The 26,251-nt window shown below is 40.4% G+C and overlaps 1 protein-coding gene across 2 annotated transcripts in view; it reads right to left on the reverse strand.

Annotated features, from left to right (window-relative positions):
* Nucleotides 1–1,877: 1,877 nt before the first annotated feature.
* Nucleotides 1,878–26,251, reverse strand: part of A1CF (APOBEC1 complementation factor) — an 80,919-nt gene continuing 56,545 nt past the window's right edge. The window contains exons 8-12 of one of the 2 annotated variants that reach the window (XM_040362063.1): nt 25,364–25,640; nt 18,341–18,534; nt 10,798–10,934; nt 6,025–6,149; nt 1,878–3,725 (exon numbers count right to left, since the gene is read on the reverse strand). In XM_040362063.1, the coding sequence (XP_040217997.1) occupies nt 3,571–3,725; nt 6,025–6,149; nt 10,798–10,934; nt 18,341–18,534; nt 25,364–25,640 (888 nt within the window). In that variant the 3' untranslated portion in view covers nt 1,878–3,570. Of the gene's footprint in view, nt 3,726–6,024; nt 6,150–10,797; nt 10,935–18,340; nt 18,559–25,363; nt 25,641–26,251 lie in introns of both variants that reach the window. The other variant, XM_040362062.1, reaches the window with a different exon arrangement.

The following is a 26,251-nucleotide window of genomic DNA, read 5'->3' on the forward strand; positions in this document are numbered from 1 at the left end:
ATAAACCAAAGTTCAACTTTAGAAGCTAGATGTGAGATTCCAAAACTGAAAAAAAGGAGGGGGCAGGGTGGGGGTTGATAATGACACATGTCTGGAGATAGGGAAAAACGAGACACTTCATGGTACACCGCATGTGCAAATGCAGGAAGTGCTTTAAAAATCAAGCATACTAGGAGAAATTGTGAGCCCCAAATTAACAGCCTTTGAGATCAGTGTTCTGGTCTCTATGAGGGAGCAGAGTGCTATTGCCAAAACCAAACAACTAGGATCCACCTACCAAGGTAGAAAATAGGTTAAGCAGCTATATGGCAGGATCCAGTTATCTGAAATGGGTAAATAAATGACTGGTTCTTTGTGTGTTTGCAATACAGGAACCTCAATTGGTGTTAGTGAATGTTGTGAAGTATTCATAGTCAATACAAACACATAAAGATGGTATGCACAAGTTTATTGGTTGTAATTAGCATCTCAGTATTTTCAGTAATTTCAGTATTCTCAACCAGTATTTACATATGTATTTTACTTATTACATTGAGTTCCAATTGTATCATCATTTGCAGAACAGTTTTCTTTTTTACAATAACAAACATTTTAAAAATGCCTTTCTACAAGAAGCGTCAAAACAGGATACCAAAATACGACTTCAACTTGTAAAAAAAGGTAAATGTTAGCTACCATCAAGATACCATGGCACCATAATTTGCAGTTCATCCACATGTCCGATATACAGAAATCTGAGGTTGGCCACTGGCTAGTAGATAGGAAGAACACCATTTGCTGCCCTGAATAGAACTTTGGATAACAAAATCTTCAGGTTGTTGGAAGAACCTGGTATACCTACAAGAAAACCAGCTTGCAGGCTGCACACAAAAAAACAACAACAAACTGTACCCATGGTAAACATGTGATTATATGCAGCCATTATAGCTTCTGAAAAATTTTCAGCAGGCTCCAGCAGGAACAGTAGAACAGAGCGGGGCCAGCGGGACCACCCATGTATCAGATTTTAGCTGGTTTATCAGGAACCAGTTGAAATTTGCTCAGGGCTTGCCCTATTTTAGAGATGAGAGGCCACCTACAGTCTGACTTTAGATTTTCTGCTCATGTGTCTGACCTCGTGTTGATAACACACCCCTGAGTATATATGAAAGCAACAGCATAACAGATCCCTGTAGTTGAAAAGAATATAAATAACTACTGGGGTTTGTGTTTGATACTGCTATGGGTACTTAGGAGATGGGAGACTGTGTGTGCTGTTGACTTGAATTTAGATGACTGACAGGGCTTCTTACCTCTAATGCCCTGTACACACGATCGGAATTTCCGATGGGATAAAATCCGATGGAATTTTCCATTGGAATTCTGTTCAAGCTGTCTTGCATACACACCGTCAGACCGAATTCCGACCATCCAAAACGTGGTGACGTAAAACACTACGATGAGCCGAGAAAAAGATAAATGCTTCCAAGCATGCGTCGACTTGATTCTGAGCATGCATGTTTTTTTCCTCCGTCAGAGTGCCACACAGACTATCAGAATCTCCGATAGGATTTTTTTTCATCGGAAAAAAATAAAACATGTTCTATTTCTAAACTCCGACGGAAAAAAGTCAGATGGGGCTAACATCGAATATCCGATGAAAAAATTCTGTCTGACTTTATTCATCAGAAATTCCGATCATGTGTACAAGGCATTACTCTTAGATCCAAGGCTTACCCTAAATATCTGTTTAAAAATATTTCAGTAGTAGATTTTGGTGCCCCCGTTTGCAGCCAACAGAATCAGTGAGTCGCACCATGTAAACGTTTTCTGTTCCTATTATGTCAAATTAAAGATATAAAAGGAGTTTTATTTGGAACGATTCTATAGTATTATGATGGCAGCTATATATAGATTTCATCATTACCAAGTTATATGAAATACTTTTTTTTTTTAATTCACAGTGACAGTTCTTTACAAACAGAAGTATCATCTGTACAAACATAAGTGCTCCATGTGCACATTCATTTTTAATACTGCTGACTTTACTCTTTTTTTGCCATTAGCTTAACATGTGTAGACCACCTTACAAAGGTCATGCAAGCTTTGCGATTGGAAGAAGAGAGACCAACCAATTACATGTTTATAGACTTTTTAAATCCATATGCTCAAATCAATAGGTCTTTTCCTGCCCCTCTACTAGTTAATTATGTCTAAATTAGTTCTATATTAATTACTCTGTCCTTTAAATGAAGTAGCAGAGAGTAATTTGTTTGCAGGGGGTGGGGTGACAGATAGACAAAGTTAACAAGGGTATGCTGGGTCCAGATTGGCAGATGTCTGCATTGGACTCTCTACCACTGTAGGTGATTGCTTAATGTCAGTCAGTAACCTCTGTGTCACCCATCTATTGATAAAGATGCTCATTTTTCGAAGAATAATATCAGTTAAAGTATGGCCAGCCCTACTTGTTTGATCCAAACCATGCTTGCTGGTCTGGCAAAAAAAAATAAAAAAATCACAATTTTCATTTGAATTGTCACATAGATACTTTCGATTTCCCTATAAGTTATGTAGAATTCATATAATCTAACATGCAAACATAAAAATGTCAACAGTAAACAGCAGCATACAATAAAACTTAACACATCCTGTCCGAATAATAAGAATTATACAAGTTCAAATTCAAGGAAGCAGGAGGACATTGGGACCGGTAAGTGAGCAGTATAGGACTTAAAGGAAACTTGCATCAGGAGAAACACTAAACTCCTTAAAATACTAGTTGTCAGACTGTGACTGGCTACTATACATTCTTATTTATCCAGAACAAGTATACAGCCAAATAAGTCAGAGCCTCTGAAATGCATGGTTGTTTTAGGTCAGTGACCAAAATTACTGAAGCCACTGGACTAGCATGATATCCAGAGAGCTAGCACTCTCAGTGCTCTAAGCACAAAAAAATGTGGACCAGCAGCAAAAATGGCAGAACAGAAATGAGCAATGAGCAGTTTATCTATCTGACTCACTGCAGACTCCTCCATACAAAACCCATTGAGTCCTAAAATCTGCACTGCCATGTCATTTAAGCTTAAAGCTTAATCTGTAAAGATAAAACACAAATCTATCATAATTTGGCCTCTTAGGCCTCTGTACTGACTTCTGGAAATGCTCATGATTTATCCAGATCGTTCCATACAGGAAAAAATAATAAAATGGAAAAAATGCAAGAATACTTATTTACCTATGGTAAAAAAAACGCATTCCCTCAACAATACATTTGATCCAGAGTTTAAAGTCCTCTAAAAGAATTTAAAAAGGCTTAACTTTTTTCGTTACTTCACTACTAACTAGTGCATAAAAAGTGTAAACACCATAAACAAACTTGAAGCTGAGGACCATTAAATATAAACTGCAGTAATACTAAAGAAAATAAAACCTTATGCCTATAAAACTACACTAAGTATCCAACTAAGTATTTTCCATTCTGTCACAGTGGATTAGAGTCCCATTGGACGTCACATATAAAGGAAACCCCAGATTCCATTCACATTCACCACATACAGGATGTTTTAACTGAAGGTGATATAATCCTTAGAATGCTCCATATGCATCTCCTCGAGTTGCTACTGCAAAAGCTGGATAGGCTTCGTAGGTGGCATAAGCGGCAAGGTCTTGCCCCAAGGCGACTGCTTGTTTTAGTTGGGTGGCAGCAGCTACTGCAGCTGGCGAGCTAGCTATGGCATATCCTAAAATTGAAATTAAGCAAAACATAAAAAAAATGAATGGATTGGTATTATAGATCAAGGACTATGTGTTAGCCATAGTTATATTATTAACTTGGATTGATATAGAACAAAAGACAGAAAACATATAAACATCATAAAAACTCAGCGTATGCATAACAGTGTGAATATGAAAGTAGGAATAACAATTTTTTTAACTGTCTAAAGGGTATAAGAAAGGAAAAATGCCAACGCGTTTCAACATTTTAATCGTATTCTTCTTCAGGGGTAGATGGTTATATTAGAAAACTTTTCTTGTAATTATGAAACAACTTAAACAAAACCATGTAGTTAAAAACAGATGAGGTAGATATGCTCCTGTGCGCTTAACATAGATCCAGCTGGTATCTCAACCCACGTCAATCTTGCTACAAGAGGCCCATGGATAAAAAGGAGAGGCAACCCATTTAAGAATCAAACAGACCAATCCCAAAGTAATATTTGGGGTGTTACTGCCTGCCGTTCACCTCCAGTAAAAAGGGACACCTAAAATAGAAGAAGAGGTGTGATCCCAAGGGTCTCATGTAGCAAGGTCCATGCAAATGGCTGTCCTGGTAAACAAGCAGCATCTGAGCATAAATAATGACTTTCTGAACAGTTTGACCGGAAAAAGTAATCGTGCTGTGTCAGGGTTTCACAACTGTATTACTTCCCGTTTATGTAAACCTGAATTTGCCAAGCGTTCCCGGAAGAGGTGCCCCTATGACTTGGGACCATTTATTATCACTACCTTCTGTGGATTAAAATTGTCATTCTTATCTTTTTTTCGTGGTTAAAATAAATAAATATTTGTTTGTTCACTTGTTAACCACTTTACGCCCAGGCAATTGACAAAAGACGGCCACAAGGTGGCTCTCAATTACCGGGAGGACGTCTATGGACGTCCTCGGGCCACTGGGGGGGCGCGCGCGCCCGTGGCATCACTGAAGTGCCAATGCGCGTGCCTGGTGGCCGCGATGTCCGCCAGGCACCCGCGATCAGCGGATACACAGACAAGGACGTGGATCTGTGTGTGTAAACACACAGATCCACGTTCTGTCAGGGAGAGGAGACCGATGCTGTGTCCCTTGTACATAGGGACACAGCATCGGTCACCTCCCCCAGTCAGTCCTCCCCCCCACACACAGATAGAAAAACTCCCAGTTTACACATTTAACCCCTTCCTTGCCCCCTAGTGTTAACCCCTTCACTGCCAGTCACATTTATAGTGTAATCAATGCATTTTTATAACAGTGTTTGCTGTATAAATGTGAATGGTCCCAAAAATGTGTCAAAAGTGTCCGATATGTCCGCCGTAATGTCACAGTCCCAATAAAAATCGCAGATCGCCGCCATTACTAGTAAAAAAAAAATAATAAAAAAAAATCATAATACTGTCCCCTATTTTGTAGGCGCTTATTGCAATTTTTTTTTTTAATAAAAATACGTAGAAGAATACGTATCGGCCTAAACTGAGAAAAAAAATAGTTTTTTTTTTTTAAATTGGGATATTTATTATAGCAAAAAGTAAAAAATATTATGTTTTTTTTTTCAAAATTGTCTCTATTTTTTTGTTTATAGCGCAAAAAATATAAACTGCAGAGGTGATCAAATACCACCAAAAGAAAGCTCTATTTGTGGGGAAAAAAGGACGTCAATTTTGTTTGGAAGCCACGTCGCACGAACGCGCAAATGTCAGTTAAAGCGACGCAGTGCCGGAAGCTTACATTTTTGTGCCCAGTAAGCAAGTGGTTAATATAGGACACATAAAGATGCTCACTGTACCTGTTCCTTAGTTTTTACTAATTCATTTTATACTTGCTGGCCAACACATCTGATGCAATGCCATCTTCTTCATTTTGTATATCTGCTCTATTTCAGGTGTCTGTGCCATAAACCATATAGATTAGTACCAGCTTGGATTCTGGTTGGTCATTCACTAACTCTTTAACTGTTACGATAAACTTACTCTAAAAAACAGACGTACCCCTTGAATCCATCAGAACAACACTCTTACAACCAGCGTGTTAAGCTTCCTTTGAGCTTAACTTTTTTTTATAAAGACAAGAGTTTCATTAAAAGAAAACTTTTAAGGGAGAAACATAGAAGCTGTCATTGCTGACTTTTTGTTGAAAATACTAGTCAGCAATTACAGACCCCATTTTTCTCTGTGGACAACAATAATTATAGCCTATGAAGGGTGAACGAGGAGGGATGCCCGCTGGGCATGTACTATAGTGAAAAGATGAACATGATGAAAGATTGGTACACATATTGGAATTACCTGCAAAGGCTGCTGGTGGCTCAGCACTCTCTGTTGGGATTCCTAAGGTCTGAAGTGTATACTCAGCTGCATAGTTTTTTGCTTCATCCACAGATATACAAAGCTTTGGAGGAGTAAATGGGTGGCTATAACAGCAATATAACAATATTTAAATGTTACAGTTGGCCTAAATTGTACTATGTCTACCAAAAGACTATAAAAAGGTTAGAAATAACTAGCTAATTTATTGGATTATTATTGCAGTGTTTTCCTGGCCTTTGCAGTGTATGTGACACTTTCCATCACCCAATTACCGCTTCTTCCTTCTCTACGCCCATACACAGAGCCTGTGCAATGCTGGCTTGAATGTTGGTGGATTCTGAATCTTGCTGAGCCGGACAAAATTTTAGCCATGGGTGTCCCTGTTGGTACCACCTGGCTTAACAGACTTCAATATGAAATTCAAATTAGCTGGGCAGGAAAATTTCAAATGAACTGTGGATGCAGCCAATCAGATGCAGTAACTGCTCAGGTATTCTGTAAGCCAAGGGAGCAGCAGCTCTCAAATTAGAATGATCAGTAGGGAAGATTCCTCCATCCACACTGTTTATGGAAGAATTCTTAACGTATACGGCTAGCTTAAATTAAAACTGTAGGCAATTTTTTTTTTTTTTTTTTGGATATAGCAAGGGAGGGTTATAACTTTTTCGCTATCTGTTTCCTATTGCGTGATTTTTCTTCACTTCCTGTCACAAAGCCAAACAGGAAGTGAGAGGAAATCCCTGCAAATTAGAAGAATCCATTTGGGGCTCCCTAGGTTAACTAGTGTCCCCATAAGAAAATGTTTCCTCTTTTACTTTTCTGGGACAACTCAAAATTTGGGACTTTTACTTTAACTTTCAGTGATATTGGTAAACAGGACAAATAGAGAGGGTGAATCTCCTTAACGGGGGCACAGACAGTAATAAAAACTGCACTCAACTCAAAACTAACAAAAAAGTTTTGCCTTTAGTTATATTTTAAGATATGCGTAGATATGGTTGCCTCAAGTACATTTATTATTACAATATATGACACAGAACCAAAATTTTTTTTTTTAAACATAAATTTACATAGATAACAGTGTTTACTTCTTCTGTGTGCATATCTTATATTTTTAAAAGACTTTCGATTACAATTTAAACAACGTGCCTATGGTGTCACCCTTACAACTCCCAGGTCAAATGAAGTGCCACCTCTTCTACATAGGCACTGTCCACCCCTGGGTTGCCCTAAAGTCAGTTGGCTTAGGCTTGTCCTGACCTGGGCCTATTAAACTGCAGATAGCACCCAATTTTCCATTTAATTCACTCAAATATGTCTGTCATTTTAGGTGTCTGTCAGTCTTGCTCATGTGTCATAGTTTGCATCCATTTATCAGGCCTGTGACCAGCAATATCTGAAGATCTGTTCAAATGGTAGTTGTAGAATAATATAAACAATGACAATCCCTGCTTCTACTAGTAAACTATAGTAAACTATAGTTTGCAACAGTGGGTACATTTTACTTGAATAAAACGAATTATATATTTTTTATTTTAATTTCTATTTTTACATGGAGTGTTTCTAAGCAGAAATACAAATAACAAGTACATGCTAGGCCTTACAGGTCAACATTTCTAATAGAACTACCAAAAAATGTATAAAATAGTGAGCTCCTTCAACAGTGTAGCTGCTAGCACGCAAGGTGGCCATACAAACCATATAAACAAATCCAATCAATAAAAGTGCAGTGCTTAAAGGGGTTGTAAAGGTAAAAAAAAAATCCCTAAATAGCTTCCTTTACCTTAGTGCAGTCCTCCTTCACTTACCTCATCCTTCGATTTTGCTTTTAAATGTCCTTGTTTCTTCTGAGAAATCCTCACTTATTGTTCTTCTGTCTGTAACTACACGCAGCAATGCAAGGCTTTCTCCCTGGTGTGGAGAAAGCCTCCTGAGGGGGCAAGCAGGAGTGTCAGGATGCCCACTAACACACAGCTCCTTTCTCTATCTGCAAAGTAGAGAGTGTCCTGACTTGCCTGCTCACCCCCTCCCCCCTCAAGATGCTTTCTCCACACCAGGGAGAAAGCCTTGCATTACTGTGTGGAGTTACAGACAGAAGAACAGGAAGTGAGGATTTCTCAGAAGAAACAAGGACATTTAAAAGCAAAATCGAAGGATGAGGTAAGTGAAGGAGGACTGCACTAAAGTAAAGGAAGCTATTTAGGGAAAACATTTTTTACCTTTACAACCCCTTTAACCACTTCCCGCCCGGCCTATGGCCGATTTACGTCCGGGAAGTGGTTATGAAATCCTGACAGGACGTTCTAGAACGTCCTGCAGGATTTCATGCCGCGCGCGCCCGTGGGGGCGCGCATCGCGGCGATCGGTGATGCGGGGTGTCAGTCTGACACCCTGCATCTCCGATCTCGGTAAAGAGCCTCCGGCGGAGACTCTTTACCACGTGATCAGCCGTGTCCAACCACGGCTGATCACGATGTAAACAGGAAGAGCCGCCGATGGCTCTTCCTCACTCGCGTCTGACAGACGCGAGTAGAGGATAGCCGATCGGCGGCTCTCCTGACAGGGGGGGTTAGCGCTGATTGTTTATCAGCGCAGCCCCCCCTCGGATCGCCACACTGGACCACCAGGGATGCCCACCCTGGAGCACCAGGGTGGGCAAAAAAAAAAAAATGACAGAAAAAAAAAAAAAAAAAATGACAGAAAAAAAAAAGCATAAAGAAAAAAAAAAAGATGCCAGTCAGTGCCCACAAATGGGCACTGACTGGCAACCTGGCAAAAATCAGTGCTGCCACCCCAGTGTCCATCAGTGCCACCCCAGTGCCACCCCACAGTGCCCATCCATGCCCAGTGCCCACCTATCAGTGCCCATCTGTGCCACCCATAAGTATCCATCAGTGCCGCCCATGAGTGCCCATCTGTGCCGCCTATGAGTGCCCAGTGCCGCCCATGAGTGCCCATCAGTGCCGCCTATGTGTGCCCATCAGTGCCGCCTATGTGTGCCCATCAGTGCCGCCTATGTGTGCCCATCAGTGCCGCCTATGTGTGCCCATCAGTGCCGCCTATGTGTGCCCATCAGTGTCGCATACCAGCGCCGCCAATCAGTGCCACCTCATCTGTGCCCGTCAGTACTACCTCATCGATGTCCATCAGTGCCATCTCATCGGTGCCCATTAGTGCCACCATATCAGTGCCCGTAATTGAAAGAGAAAACTTATTTACAAAAAAATTAACAGAAAAAAATAAAAACGTAATTTTTTTTCCAAATTTTCAGCCTTTTTTTAGTTGTTGCGCAAAAAAAAAAAATCGCAGAGGTGATCGAATACCACCAAAAGAAAGCTCTATTTGTGGGGAAAAAAGGACGCCAATTTTGTTTGGGTACAGTGTAGCATGACCGCGCAATTGCCATTCAAAGTGCGACAGTGCTGAAAGCTGAAAATTGGCTTGGGCGGGAAGCTGCGTAAGTACCTGGTATGGAAGTGGTTAATGATATGTATCCCTTCAGAACGTGAGTGTGCATGAAACACGTTGGGAGGGTCCTATGTGCTCATATCACGCCACCGCGTCCAGGTGCTCAGAGCACCTGTAAGTCTGGCCAGTTTGTTTTTACTGTTTTATTCTGCTGCAGCAGTTTTTCTATGTAAAATCCTTTTAGAATAAACTACAACACAATATAGGCACTTTTTGGGCCCCTGGTGGTGAGCTTTTTAGATGCAGTTTGCCGATTCCTGTGATAATGGTTCCATGCTACAAACTAAATGAAGCAATGAGAGCCAACTAAGGAATTTATATTGAAGCCTTTATATGTTTTACTTCTGGTGAGTGCATACTGTGGTGGAGGCTCACTTGTATTGAATCATCTCATAAAACCTGGTGGAATTTGGTCATCGAGTCCAAACACTGGAAGAAGCTTCTCATACTTGGTGGACACTTCTATAGTTATTTTTACTTTTATGTTTGTATTCACATTATTATTATTCAGACTTTCATTCTATTATGCCTTGTACACACGATCAGAATTTTCGATGAAAAAAGTCTGACGGATATTCCGACCGTGTGGGGACCCCATCAGACTTTTTTCTGTTAGAGTTTAGAAATAGAACATGTTTTATTTTTTTCCTATGGAAATCAGAAATTCCGATTGTCTGTGTGGAACTCCAATGGGTTAAAATAACGCATGCTCAGAATCAAGTCGACACATGCTCGGAAGCATTGAACTTAATTTTTCTCGGCTCGTCATAGTGTTTTACGTCACCACGTTTTGGACGTTTGGAATTTGGTCTGACAGTGTGTATGGAAGACAGCTTGAACGGAATTCTGACTGAAAATTCCATCAGATTTTATCGCGTCGGAAATTCTAATTGTGTGTACAGGGCATTAGACATTTATTGTTTATATTTTTTGTACTTTTATTAAAAAACAAAATGTAACACTTAATTGGGATATCACATTTGTACCATAATTAAGTGCTGCACTTATTAGATTCGATTTTTAATAGCATTGTTAATATGATCCAATCATTTTCTCAGTTTAATAGTAATCTGATTTGCTGACAATTATTTCTAGAAATATTTGTCCTTTAGATCTATGCATAATTTATCACTTCTAATGTAAAATAAATATCAAAACACATATTTTGCAAAAAGGTCATATAAAAACATTATATAACAGAATACAACTGTTGCAGCCTGCCTAAATACTACATCTGTAAACACCTGAGCACAAAAGAATGTCCAAAGTAATATAAACACTTACATAGCAGGGTTCTGACTAGCAAGGAGGGGAATGGTGATTTTATATAGAAACAGTTGTCTCTGGTCTTGACCGATTGCAGAGTGCAGTTGGTATACTGGCTGACCCCAGTTATTTTTTTGACAGATTTCCTCCAGCACCTTTAAAAATAGTAACAGGTCTGTAAAGTCAGTTTACATTATCATATACAAAGCATGTGTATAAAATATAAACTTCTACAATGAAAACCCAAACATACAGCAAAATTCGGAAAATCAAAATTTATCTGAGATTTATTGAATCTGGACCATCCAGGGCCGATTCAGATCCGTATTTTACAAAAAGTTGTATAGTGTGTAATAACAGTTTTTTTACTTCTAAAATCCAATAAATCCATATGCTGATCTTTCTAACTTAAACTTAATTTTAGGACAATATGTGTCTTTTATGTCATTCATAGATTTGCACAAGAGGAGATAATTTGTACAATTTTTTTGACAGTTTAAAATAGTACTAAACTTTAACTATACACTTTCTTTAAATATGCATTGGGTATTCACACATAATGGCAAGAATAATTTTAAAATATTAAATTGTAGCATTGTAGTGTAGCATTCATTATTATTTAATATAGGCATTTATATATCACTGACAATTAATGCAGCACTGTATATACTGTACATTCATATCAACAAACTGCCCTCAAGGAGTTTACAATCCCAGGTCTTTATCTCAAACGTATACATACACACGCATATTAGGACCAATTTAGACAGGAGCCAATTAAATGGCAGGTCTTTAGAGTCTGGGAAGAGACCCACACCAGCAGAGGGAAAACATGTAAACTGTCTTGTAGTGAGTGGTTTGGCTGGGAGTCAAAACAAGAACCCCAGAATTGCAAGGCAGAATTGTTGACCACTAAACCACCACAGGAAACAAAGTAGTACAGTGACAACTGTAAACTGAAATCTCAAAGAGTATTTCTTAAAGGATGCTGTGGGCTATAGCACTTAGCACATTCCCACGGCTTAAGCCGGGTACACACTACAGTTATTTTTCGTGTAACTCTTGAGGGTTGCATAAAAAAAACGGTCAGCTTCAGTCGGAGGCGCTGTACTAACCATGTGAGGTTAATGCAGTGCTCTCCCCCGCTAAGCTGTTGTGTTCTGACAGGGGGACAGCCCCCTGCCAGAACACTCCGATCAGTGCTCCATGCCATTGGCTGAGAGCGCTGATCTGGAGATGGTCGGTTGCTGGTTTTCCAACAGCAGAAGCTCCGACAGAAGCCAGCCGAATGATCCCAGAATGTGTTCCAGAAGACATCATGAGGGGGGGGGACTTCTAATTCCAATTTTCTTAGGTGGTCGGAGCGGAGGTGGGAGCAGGTACCTGTCAAAATCAGGCACCCGCTCCTCTCCTTGGGCATAGTTGGTTCGAATTTTAGCTGCTTTGCTTGCAAGAGACGGAGAAAAAATGCCTCATCTGATAAGCTGCAGTCAGTATTTAGCTGGTCATTTTCCACCTGGCTCAGTTCAATTTAAATGTTGTTGCGCTAGATGGTGCTTGCAGGCCCATCCTCTGCCCAATTTTCAGTTAAAGTGGTTTTAAAACTCAGACATGAAATATGAACAAAGTATATCCTTCTATAATGTGTACTTCTCAATTAAGAGGTTACACTTGATGGACTTGCGTCTTTTTTTAACCTCCCCTTCTATGTAAGAGCACTGAGTGTCATTTCTGTCTGCTGCTTTGTTCCTCTGCTATCAGCATAAATCACTTCTGACAGGTTTTCCTGATACCAAGAGAAAAAAGGTGACAGGGGAGGGACCTCCAGCTAAATGACAGCCTCAGCTCTGTTCCCGTGTGTTGTGTGAAGGGGGGGGGGGTGTCCCTTGCCTCCAATCAGCCCTCAGAGCTCCCCTCACTGAGCTCTGTAGAGTGTAACTTCAGCTCTCTGACACTCTGAACTCTTATAAATGATAAATTATGCACTTTGAACAGATGTAGAGAAGACTGCAGATAAACAGGTACAACTGATGTAGGAAGATTTGTTTCACCTCCGTATATCACCTGAGGCCAGCCACTTCACTGGGTATATGTAAGGCTTTACAACTACTTTAATTCAGCATTCATTTGGCTGAAATTCAATCTGCCTATTTTAAGGCTAGAGTATGACAGGAGATCTGTAATAACTCAAGAGTCACTTAATCCCTAAAGACTAGTTGCTATAAGAAATGATCAATATGCTAAAGCAGGGGTGCCCAACCAGTGGCCGGGGGCCACATGTGGCCCGCGGAGCCATCTGATGTGGCCCACGACCTACTGCTCTGGGATGGAATAGAATAGAATACTGTTATTAAAGTTTAATACTAAAAACACATTGTATATATGGGCATATCTGTTCTGCAGTGGTTACTGGGCTGCTTTCAAACTGATCCAGTTTGGTGTGCTGGGAGTAGAGTGGGATCTATAGAGCCGAGTGGGTTGCCATCTACCCGCTCCGCTCATTGTGGCCCGCGACCGGTTACCAAGTCGCTTAAGTGGCCCTTGCTCTTCAAAACGTTGGGCACCCCTGTGCTAAAGGGTAAAACAAATAGCTCACTATGGTGTAAACTACACAAGTACTATGTAGTAGCAACTAATATCACATTTTCAATGCTCCAGTTATGTGTGACAAATTGCCATTTGTGTAGCTGACATCATTGGAAGCCATTTGTCTGACAATTAATTGCTACGAGAAAATAGAGAGCAGGTTCTCTATTTTTCTCGTCGACATTCTGGGCAGTTTTCCTGATGAGAAACCTCAAAGCCTCGTACACACGCACGGTTTACTCGGCAAGAAAGCTCTGCTTTTCTCTGTTTCTTGCCGAGAAAACCGTGCGTGTGTACGAGGCTTAACTCTAATAGACAACACTAAATAAATATCATAAAGTATATGGACTTCTCTAATAAAACATGATCTCTGAAAGATGTTGCACATGCAGTGAATGAACCATTTTTTTTTAATAATATTTAGGCAAGCCATTAAAATTTAGGAGTATGCTAAGTGACCTTCAAGATTTCAATATACATTAACTTCCTGTCAGTTAGTCAGTGCAGTCGATGTGTTCCTGTAATTTATTGTCTAATTCCAGGATACAGAACTCAAGGTTCTGTTCTCTAACTAAAGGCATATTTTCTTATCTAGAAATTAAGGCAAATAGCTTTTCAGCAGATGCGTATGTGGTCAGATAAATGCCATAATGGAAACATCGTATTTGATAATATGCTGTCAAGACTACACTCTGCTAAAAATACCTCAAGAAGCAAAATTCATTTTTTGGCATATTACATCTATCACTATTACTTTTATTACTCACATTAGGCCACTAATGATTATTATACCAAGAGCCTTACCTATACTACCCATATATCCTCCCGATTTAGCAAGACATTCTAATATGTTTCTAAAGGATTATGTTCATTCATTTTGTAACACTGGATTTTTATAAACCAGAATTCCTATGTCCATATTTGGTCAGTGATGTCACCACATTCCTCCCCCCCCCCATGTATATAAACCCGATTACAAGTCTGGTGAGTCATGTGCAGTGTGAGCAGATGGGTCAGTATTTCAATGTTTTATTTTCTTTTGGCCACCAAAAATGATGCACGTGTGTGTTTATTGACAGCAGATTTTTATGTGAATGAGTATGAGTACTATATACCTCTCGCTCATTCATGTGAATATCTGGGGGACCCCTTATCTTAAAGGGGGCTTCCATATTCCAAAAACTCTTCTCTGCATCATCACAACCACCGGGCCAGACTTTTGGACAAGGAGCCCTTGTTCTCATCAACATAGGGCCACTCCTCATGCTAAAGGCATATGGCCTGATATAGTCCAGGCCTGCCCGGCTGTGTGCTCAGATAAGGGGTCTGGTATGGATTTGGGAGGTAACCATAGGGCTTAATTTAGTAAAGACGGAGAGTGCAAAATCTGGTGCAGCTATGCATAGAAACCAATCAGCTTCCATTTTTTTTTGTCAAAGCCTAATTGAGCATGCTGAAGTTAGAAGCTGATTGGCTACTATGCACACATATGTAATTTTCCTCTTAAAAAAAATACCAGATCTAAAGGGCCAGATTCACAGAACAAGTACGCCGGCGTATCTACTGATACACCGGCGTACTTTCAAATTTGCCGCGTCGTATCTTTAGTTTGAATCCTCAAACCAAGATACGACGGCTTCTGGCTTCGATCCGACAGGCGTACGGCTTCGTACGCCTTAGGATCGTAGGTGCAATACTTCGGCGCCCGCTGGGTTGAGTGCGCGTCGTTTTCCGCGTTGGGTATGCTAATTAGCTTTTTCCGTCGGTCTACGAAGTTACGCGCGGCCGTCGCATTCTCTTATGTCGCCGCTAGCCGGCTTTTACCGGCGTATAGTTAAAGCTGCTATTTTGTGGCGTATAGATAGACTTGCCATGTTAAAGTATGGCCGTCGTGCCTGTGTCGAATTTTACATATTTTTTTGCGGAAGTCGTCCGTGAATAGGAAAGGATGTAACTCACGTCTAAGTTAAAAAAATGACGTCGGTGCGACGTCATTTCGCGCAAAGCACGGCGGGAAATTTCGAAACGGAGCATGCGCAGTTCAATCGGCGCGGGGACGCGCTTCATTTAAATGAATCACGCCCCCTACCCGCCGATTTGAATTACGCGCCGAGAGATACACTACGCCGCCGTAACTTACGGAGCGAAATCTTCCTGGATTCGACTTCGAGTCAGATAAGATACGGCGGCGTAGCGTATCTCTGATACGCTGCGCCTGGGCATTTCTATGTGAATCTGGCCCAAAGAGTCTAATATAAGTTCTGATATTGATTTCTGAGGTGTGCCATGTCTTTTTTTTTTGTATGCCCCTTCACAGGAAGGTTTAGGGGACACCCAAGCAGTTTTTTTAACCCCTTCACGCTTACATAACACAAATATGCAGCCTCACTGGACTGTGCTTTTTTCTGTGGGGGCGCATATTAGCGTATCTCCCTTTGTGCTGGGAACGCACCACACGGCGCACTCCCAGCACAGAGACTGGGGTCTCACCCTGAGTCCGGGGGCCCTATACTAATGATCGCAAACCACATGAGATAGCCTCTGATTGGCTTTCACATAATCAGTACTGTGAAGCCTGCCCCATGTTTTCTTTCTCTGTAAACGGAGGAGAGAGGTACATCAAAAAAAATGCGTGTGTAAAAAAAATTATAAATAAATTCAATTAAAAAATACAAAAAAATAAATAGATCAAGGTTTGGGTCAGGGTCAAAGGCCAAGGTCAGGGTCACAGGTTAGGGACAGTATTTTTTGGGACAGAATTTTATTTTTATTTTATTTTTTAAGTTAGTATCACAGTCAGTGTGTTTTAGGTAGTATACAGAAAAAGCAAAATGCACTCTATTGTTTTTAGGCGGTACTACAGGTACATACAACAACTAACATACACCTATGTGGTATCACTGAGACCACCACAAGCAGGAGAATTAAATTTGGGTTGCTCTTTGGTGGTGGGTTATGGTAGTACCAAAAAATGTACAGTTTGTATTATTTGTAGCCAATATTCTTTGATAATTAATGAAAAGAAAAATTAGGAATCCTGCTCCTTTAAAGCATGTTATACAGAACAGTGCTTGTGCTGTGTAATTTGGCCCCCTTTATCACCTAAAGAACCTGGTCAATCCTGCTAGTTTCTAACCTCCCCTTTGTAAACTGACCATGGTTTACCATGGCTGCTGAGCTGTGGTCACTTTACATGTCTCCATTACCCGCAGATCACCTGCCCTCCTCTGTGCTCTCTCCCCCCTCCCCCCCCCTGCTCCTGTGTCAGTGACGCCCCCCTCCCCTCCTGCTGCTAAAATAACTTTTATTGTGCTCTATAATTCTCTGTGTTCTAATGACAAGTGCTTTTTTTTTGTGTGATTTATAAAAAAAAGTGCATTCTTTACTGTATTTCAGAGCGTTTCATGGCGATCGTGTGACCGGCATTTCATGGCGATCGTGTGGCTCTCTCTCTTCTCTCCTCCTGACGTCAAGCAGGGGAATCCCAGCCCCGCCCACTACATCTGTGAGTCGAGGAGATGAGAGAGTCAGCTGGTCACGTGATCGCCGGGAAACGCTTTGAAATAGGGTAAAGAAGGCATATTTTTTTTTATAAATCACACAGACAGGAGCACTTGTCATTAGGACACAGAGATGATTATAAGAAATAGTCAAAGTGGGTTAATAACTACTTTAACATTTACCACCAAATGAAAGGTCAATTCATCTTGAAAAAAAAAAAAAGGTATAATCAACTTGGATGAACAAAGTAGTTGTGATGATATGTACGGTTTTACTAACATATGTCAATGTTGCAAAATTGTGCTTAGGCATTTTGATTTGTTTTACCCTTAGGCGCGAAGGGGTTAAGGAATAGTGCATTTTTAATACTGCCTTTTCAGCATTTTTAAATTCACTGCTCTCTGCAAAATGGTATTCATCATTGTATTTTTTTGCATCGTTTTATGTCCTTTGGGGCAGTTTTCAGCCCTCCGTGCACTTTTTTTTGCCAATCCCTTGGCGGTTTGCCTTAAAAATGGAGAAGAATGATTTGACAGGTTCAGCTTTTATTGACTTCAATAGGGTTTAGATTTGGCATCCAAACTTTTAATAGGTTCGGCCAAACCTTTACTAACCAAACTCAGGTGTGTTCTTCTCATCATTAGGCACACCTATTTGGGCACAGCTTTCAGAGCTACTGGAGTATATTTATTGCTTCCTAAATCTTGGAGTTTTTTCTTACCCTACCCTTATTGAATTAAAGCTGTGTTAAGCCTGGATTGTAATTGTCAGTGATCTAATGCAATAGAGTGAGAACGATGCCTTCTAGCAAGGGGAGACTTTAATAAAAGCTTGATAACCTGCTTTGAAAATTCTAGAGGTAAGCATAATCTACAAAGTCTGCCAGTAGGAATGAGCCAAGCATTTTACTGTCAGAGGTTCCAGATCTAGGTCTATAACTACTGACTAGATCTATATTCACCATTAAGCTTAAATTGGTCTGATTCTTGTAGGATTCGGGATGTACAAGTAGATGAGTGACAAAAGATCTCAGGTTGGGTCTCTTGGGTTACACCTAAGATCCTCGTTTATTGCTCTGACCGTTTGTATCCTCCTTAAGTTTGTTAATGGAAGCTTGCATGCTAATCCAGTGAAAGTTATATTTTTCTATTTTTGTATTGGTAAATATAAAAATTCAATATAAATTATCAATTATAAAAAAAAATCTCAGGTTGGTTGAGTGCAGGAAAAAGGGGACAAACAAGACTTTTATTAAGCACTATACTCACCTCATTTTTATAGCAATTCGTAGACTTATTTAGATAGATACAACTTTAAAATGTGTAATTTTTAACATAGTAATGTTATTATATTGAATGGTAACGTTGTCCTTAAATCTTTAATTTCTACAGCTAAAATTCATTAGTAACCATAAATATCTTGCTTTATTTCATCCTCCTTAGAAAACTATGAGATTATACATTTTAGGCCTTACCTGTGGTGGAGGTTTAACAGCTTGTGGCTTTATAGCGACAGCACCCATTGGTGTTAGCTCCATTCCTGGCAAAATGTCATAAAGTTTCTCGTCTCCCCGTTTGTCTCCTTTCATTTGGTATCCAAAACAGCCGCGGCCCAGGCCAGTGTATGCCAGGTATCCCCGACCTCCCAGTCCTCTAACTCCCGCAGCCCCTACAGGTACACTCATGTAAATTTCTAGGAATGCAAGAAGGCATTAAACTGTATCAAATCAGCAGAAATCACCCAGATCCATGATATCATGAAAGAGTTAGCCCTGTGTACAGAGAACCTGCTGAAACAATGGAATGAGCAACCCTTATGCATATTTTGTGAATTTTTTTTTTTTTTACTGTAGACTATAGTGCTCTCTGAAGAAATATTGAATTAAAATGAAAATGAAAATTGAATTTAAAAATGTGAACAAGTTCAAATCATAGTGTGCAGAAGAAAATTAGTCTGTAATCTCTGGGTAGACGACAGAAGGAAGGTTAAATGCCAGCATTATTGGAAAAGCAGTGGAATAAAATATTCAAATAATTAGAAACATACTATCTCTCATATGTAGGGGCTATGCTTAGTCATAACAGAAATTTGTTTTTAATGCTAGCTGTGTCTATATAAATGTATTAAAATAAAATTATTTGTAATATACACACCCTTGTAGAAAGCACAAAAAGATTGGGTAACTAATGTAGTTATGAATGAATGACAGGATTCCGCATGATTTGTTCTCTCACTCAATACCGGTAGAGAGTAAAGCCTCGTACACACTACTGGTTTTCCCGGCAGGAAAACTGCCAGGAGAGCATTTGGCCGGGAATCCCGGCTGTGTGTATGCTCCCTAGCAGTTTTCCTGTCAGAAAAACAGCCGGGAATCCCGACGGGAAAATAGAGAACCCTGCTCTCTATTTTCTCGTCGGGATTCCAGGGAGAGTGTTTCCTGCCGAGAAAACATGCACGGTAGCATACAAGGTTAGTGTGGGGTGTAGCAAGATGGCGGTGATGGCATCGAATGTGACGAGTGCCGGCTCGTGTTCCTGCCATTCAAAAGAACGGCGGTTCTTTTGAATGGCCGTCTGTATGCATGGCTTTGCAAGAAAAACGTACCAAAATATACTGCGGACCAAATTCCATTCGAACACTTTACTCGAATATCTGAATGCTGCATACAGGTCAATTCAGTATCTAATTACCTTTTAAATTATAGTAGATAAATAAGTAGGTGTTAACAGTAGGGGGGGAAAAAGCACATCCATTGTTTAATCCTGTTCAGTGTACACTGGGCTGCAGTTTATAATAAATTAATGAACAAATTAAAACCTGTAGCCTTTCATTTTCTGAAACACCATTTTTTAACTCATAAAACGGTTTACTGTTATACAGGAAAAAGGCACCAGTAAATAATATGCTATAGATTATAACATTATTATAAAAAATAATTATATGTGGTCATGGCATTCAATGACTGCATAATTATTTAGTATTACCTTAGTAAAACATATTAAGAGTCATTTAGAAATAGAAACAATTAAAAAAAACAGGTTGCCAGACTAACATGTTAATATGTCTGTCTGGATTAGAAGTGATTGGAATGTTAGTGATTATCAGTCTGCAGAGATGATGTTGGCCCTCTGTGCCTGGTTCAGGTAAGCTTATGTCAATACACACAGTAAACCTGCAAGACATCTGCTGGGCAACCGGCTCATGTCTATAGAATCAGACGGAGGCTTGCCAGATCTGAGCACTTCAAAGGAATCATTGACTGAGAGGATTGTGAAGGCTCTCATTTCCAACCTTTGGAAAATGCTAGTGATCTGACTGCAATGCTGATCTAAAAGCTTTTGTATTATCTGAGTTCTGACCCAGAAAAGGAATTCAAATGAGTTTCTAATCTGCTACTTTATTGGAGCCAGAGATAGACAAGAAATTGAAACTTTCTCTCAATACAGGTTTCTTTCAAGGATATGAACACAATGGCGGCTATTTACTAAAACCGGATAGAAACCAATCAGCTTCCAGGTTTTATTGACACAGCTTAATTGAACAAGCTGAAGTTAGAAGCGGATTGGCTACCATGCACAGCTGCACCAGATTGTGAGTGCTCCAGTAAATCTCCCCCAATATAATTATGGCTTCTATTTTATCTGCTTTTAATTCTGTGTACAATATTTATTTATTTGTGCCTGTTTATCCATCCAAACAGCAAAATGCTTTTTCACTTTTGCATTTTGTGAACTGCTTTAAAACAACATCATCCCATTAAAGCCTCATACACACGATCAGATTTTCAGACGACCGTTCATTGTTTTTTTTTTTTGCATGCTAGTCTCATGTTGAAAGTGAAGAGGTTGCTCACCATACAAAAATTCTCGTACGACAGAATACAACTTCAATGACGTAATGTGTCGAATAGTTTTGTTTATAGTATTTCGTTTCTGAGCATGTGTAGTCTTGCTCTTACGATTTTTTTCGTACTAATTTAACGAAAATCGGACGTTCACGTACAACAAAAATGTTATAGTCTGAACATCCAGCTTTTGTTGGACGAAAAACCGGAATCATATTGTGTGTACAGACCTTACTTCTAGCTGGGTTTACACTGGTGCTATGTGGGAAACCCTGCAAATCCTGTGCGGGTTGTGAACACCCATGCAATCCGATTCTAGTGCGACCAAAATATGGTCTTGCGATATTTTGGTGTGAATGCTTTTGCGATTTCAGCCATACAGTTTGTATGGTTCAATTTGCATTGCACTGACATCACACAGCAATGCGGTAAAAATCACATGTAAACCCAGACTCCATTTTCTTTTTAGGGCCCTTTCACGCCGGGCTGTCCGTGTGCCGGCTCTTATTTGCTCAGCGGGGATCGCTCTGTCTATCCCCACTGAGCAGGCAGGTGACAGATCTGTCTCTGCACACTGTGTAGAGTCCATTGTCAGGTGATCAGATGGATGGAACGTCACACTTTAGCGGATCGGAATGAGTTGGATGTCAGCGGGCATGTCACCGCTGACATCCGTGGCTCCATAGAGGAGCACGAAGCGCCCATTCAGGTCCACCTAAAAAACTGGCAGGCGGACCTGAACTGTCTGTCCGTCCTACATGAGGTTTTGTAGCCATGTCCATTTCCTTTTCATCAGAGCTTCTACTGTCTTAAAGAGACAGACAACATTTTCCATAACTGCTCAAGCTAGTTATTAAATGTCATTACATTGAAAATAACTTGTATTGTTGAATACACTGGATCAGTATGCCACCCAGGCATCTAGCATTTTCAGTAGATAAAGTAAAATGTGAATCCACAGACATACATTAGTAAATGCTGGTCTATTTTTGTATTACATGATGACATCATACAACAGAACTCCACTCCAAGGTGGGCCAGCATTTACTCTCGTATGTCTGTGGATGTCATACCGGGAATGCAGTAGTATTTTATAAGCTATACATTGAGTTAATTTTGTGAGTACCTTGATTTTTTATATGTTTTAGCAAATTTTAAACTGAGAGCACTAGAAGTCTCTATTTTGTCTCTACGGAGGAGTGGAGATAGCGGTGTAAATACAAGGAAAGGAAACACCTTGTAACCCCCCTGGGCGTGAAAGTCCTTGGAAGTGGCTGGAAGCTCTTTAACATCAGGCTCATATAAATCTCTTAGGCCCCGTACACACCATAGAATCCATCCGCTGAAAAATCTCAGCGGATCGGTTTCAGCGGATAGATTCTATGGTGTGTACAATCCAGCGGATCTGTTTCTGCGGATTTTTATCCCCTGGGATGGATTTCAAGCGGATATAAATTTGAAGACATGCTTTCAAATCTATCCGCTTGAATCCATCCCAACGGATTGATCCGCTGGTCTGTACAGACTCACCGGATCAATCCGTCCGAAGGGATCCCCCGCATGCGTCGTAATGATTCGACGCATGCGTGGAATTCCTTATATGACAGCGTCGCTCTCGTCGCCACGTCATCATCGCGGCGACGGCGCGACATGTCATCGCGAGGGGATTTTGGCGCGGATTTCGATCCTATGGTGAGTACACTCCATCGGATCCAAATCCGCTGAAATCCTCGAGAGGATTTATCCGCGGAAACGGTCCACTGGACCGTATCCATGGATAAATCCTCTCGTGTGTACTAGGCCTTATAGTTTGGAGGTCTAGAGAGGGGGAAGCGCATATATTTTTATGCTGTGCACATGGCCTTGCTGGTGGAAGAAGGATCCTGAATTTACAACCACCATGTATGCTAATATAAAGTTTTATTTGATTGGAAGTCAATGGAAGACTTAGGACTGTTTGATTTTTTCACATATTAGACTTGTGATTTATGCTTTAATGCTCCTTCATATTGTTTGTTATACTGCAGTATATATAGTATATATAATTTTGAAAAGCGTAAGATTTATTAAAGTGTTAGGTACTCATAGTGCTGCACGCTTTTTCTTCGTTTTCTTTTTTACTAAAATATATTGCCTAGGTTTTCCTTTAATACCAATAATTACATGGTCTTCACAACATATTACTGAGATACTAATGGGGCCCATGTTATATCAATAATAGGAGCTGTCTCTTATCAAATATGCAAAAGTAAATTTATCATAGGAGTCCATTAATATTATTTTCTCCCCTTTACCCAATGGAAGAAGGTAGCAGGTTAATGTGCAATTAAAACTGAAGTGTAGCCATTTGCTAAGTAACCCTTAGTCAGATATTATCTTTTTTATTGCAAGTTGCTTCAAAGTGTTTAAACAAAAGTAAAATATTAATCAAGTACTGCAGATAATATCCCAATCCTTGATGCACAAGAGAAAATATTGCCATAGTTTTATAGCGTCTATGCTGTGCCATTGCTGTCATCTCCAATTAAACAAGGATTATACCATCATTAAATGGCAGTTAGTAACTAGTTTATGCACGTTTTTACAAATATCTTCTATGCCAACCAAGTGTATAAAAGTAGAATTAAATTCTATAAAGAAGGCTCTTGAGTGGGCCAACATTCCTTTCCTTTTCCTTTGCTCATGCAGGACATTTAAATCCCCCTCCCTACTAGCAGCTATAATCAGCAGTGATGACCAGAAAAAAGAGAGCCATTTATGAGTTCTAAACCAGCTTGTTGGTGCTAACTTAGAGCCACCGACTCTATCCCCACCAATATGTGACAGTGCTGGGCAAATCATTAGATAGCAATACTGTCACTTGATAGAGTGAGGAGTGGACAGGATATGCCATGTTTTCCACTTCATTCCTGGAGGCTAAATAAGGCAATTCCACTCTAATTCATCCCAAAGGTATTCTATCGGGTTGAGGTCATGATTTTTTGCATGGGAATGTTTGACCGTTCTTCCAGAAGCGCACTTATGAGGTCAGGCACTGATGTTGGAGGAGAAGGTCTAGCTCGCAGTCTCCGCTCTAAATTATCCCAAAGGTGTTCTATCGGGTTGAGGCCAGTCAAGTTCTTTCACCTCAAATTCCCTCATCCATGTCTTTATTGACCTTGCTTTGTGCAACGATGCACAGTCATGTTGGAACAGGAAGTGGCCAGCCTCAAACTGTTGCCACAAAGTTGGGAGCATGAAATTGTCCAAAATGTCTTTGTATGCTGACACCTTAAGTGTTTCCTTCACTGGAACTAAGGGGCCAAGCCCAACCCCTGAAAACAACCCCACACCATAATCCCCCCTCCACCAAATAATTTAGACCAGTGCACAAAGCAAGGTCCATAAAGACATGGATGAGCAAATTTGGAGTGAAGGAACTTGACTGGCCTGCACAGAGTCCTATCCTCAACCAGATAGAACAACTTTGGGATGAATTAGAGTGGAGACTGCGAGCCAAGCCTTCTCTTCCAACATCAGTGCCTGACCTCACAAATACGCATCTGAAAGAGTGGTCAAACATTCCCATAGACACACTTCCAAACCTTGTGAACATCCTCCCCAGGAGAGTTGAAGCTGTTATAGCTGCAAAGGGTTGGCCAACTCAATATTGAACCCTACAGACCAAGATGGGGAGGCCATTAAAGTTCATGTGCGTGTAAAGGCAGGCGTTCCAATACTTTTGGTAATATAGTGTATTCTGCTATAGGTGGCGGAAATAGGTTACATTTTTAGGCCTCGTACACACGACCGTTTTCCTCGACAGAATCCATCAAGAAACTTGGTGGCAGAGCTTTTTTGCCGAGGAAACCGGTCGTGTGTATGTTTTTCATCGAGATAACTGTCGTGGAACTTGATGAGAAAAAAAGAGAACAAGTTCTCTTTTTCCTCGTCGGGAGTCTCAATTTCCTTGTCGATGAGAAATACGTTCGTGTGTATGCTTAGAAACCCGCACATGCTCAGAAGGATGGCGCCAGTGGAATCACACTTCCCCTTTATAGTGCCGTCGTATGTGTTTTACGTCACCGCGTTTGAGAACGACGAGATTTTGTCTTGACAGTGTGTATGCAGAGAAAGCTTGTCAAGATTCTCGACAAGCCTAACAAGGAACTCGTCGAGGAAAACGATGTTTCATTTACGACGAGTTCCTCGGTCATATGTACGAGGCCTTACTTTGCTTTATAAAGCTCTTTGCTCTCATTCACCGGGCATTTTGCCTCCTAACACAGCTATTCCATTTTTAGCTTGAATCCTTTTTCAAGATAAAGTCAGTTATCATGAATTGTACTTCTTCTTGAAGCTAGCAAGCTTTTTATCCTAACATATTCCTGCAGTGATGATTAATGTAACATCCATTTTTCATCCTGTCTCTAATCTATTTACAAAGTACGTATTTTTGGATACGTAACTTTAGGTAGTTAACTGCTCCCTGTATTTTACAAGGGTGACTGATTAGGAGTCTAATTAAATAAATTACACAGAAATAACTCATGCTGGAGATCTAAGCATCCAATTAAATTTCTAAATTGTCACATTATGGTCTGCCTTCTCAATTAATAATTGTGGCAACATTTATTACACATAATTAAGCTTTATTTCATTTAGTGCTGTTACCTCTGACTGAAGGCGGTCGTATGAGGTTACGGTTGCTGACAAAGCCCTTGGCGGGAGGGAAAGGAATACTTGGGATTGTTGCAGCATATGGAGGTGGAGCATAGAAGACAGGGGCTCCAAGATAGGCTGTGGTTGGATCATAGACATGGCCAATAGTATAAGTATATTCTCCTTGTACAGCAGCTCCTCTTCCTCCTGTTCCCCTGGTATACCGCACATAACTGTCCTTGTCTACTGGCTTAGCCAAGGAAACTTCTATGGGAGATCCATCTATAATCTACACAAACATAACAAAAACACACACATATTTATATATAAAATGTACCATGTGCACATAATAACATTTATTTGGCAACATCCTATATTTACACTGTTGCACTGTGGTAACACACTGCAACGTACGTTGTGCATGTTGGTGCACTTTTCAATTGCATGGCGCATTTACATAAAGCTGTACAGGTCACTTCCCTTCTTGTCCTCCTGCATCCCTAATGAAGCGTACACACAATCAGAAATTCCGACAACAAATGTTCGATGTGAGCTTTTGTCGGAAATTCCGACCGTGTGTATGCTCCATTGGACATTTGCTGTTGGAATTTCCGACAAGAAAAATTTGAGAGCTGGTTCTCAATTTTTCCGACAGCAAAAGTTCTTTCCGGAAATTCCAACCATCGGCATGCAATTCCGACGCACAAAAATCTTAGGCATGCTCGGAATCATTGAACTTTTTCTTGGCTCGTCGTAGTATTGTACGTCACCGCATTCTTGACGTTCGAAATTTCCAACAACATTTGTGTGACCGTGTGTATGCAAGACAAGTTTGAGCCAAAATTCCGTCTAAAAAAAATCCATAATTTTGTTGTCGGAATTTCCGATCGCGTGTACGCG

The sequence above is a fragment of the Rana temporaria genome, chromosome 8, assembly GCF_905171775.1.
Source record: "Rana temporaria chromosome 8, aRanTem1.1, whole genome shotgun sequence".
NCBI lineage: Eukaryota > Metazoa > Chordata > Amphibia > Anura > Ranidae > Rana > Rana temporaria.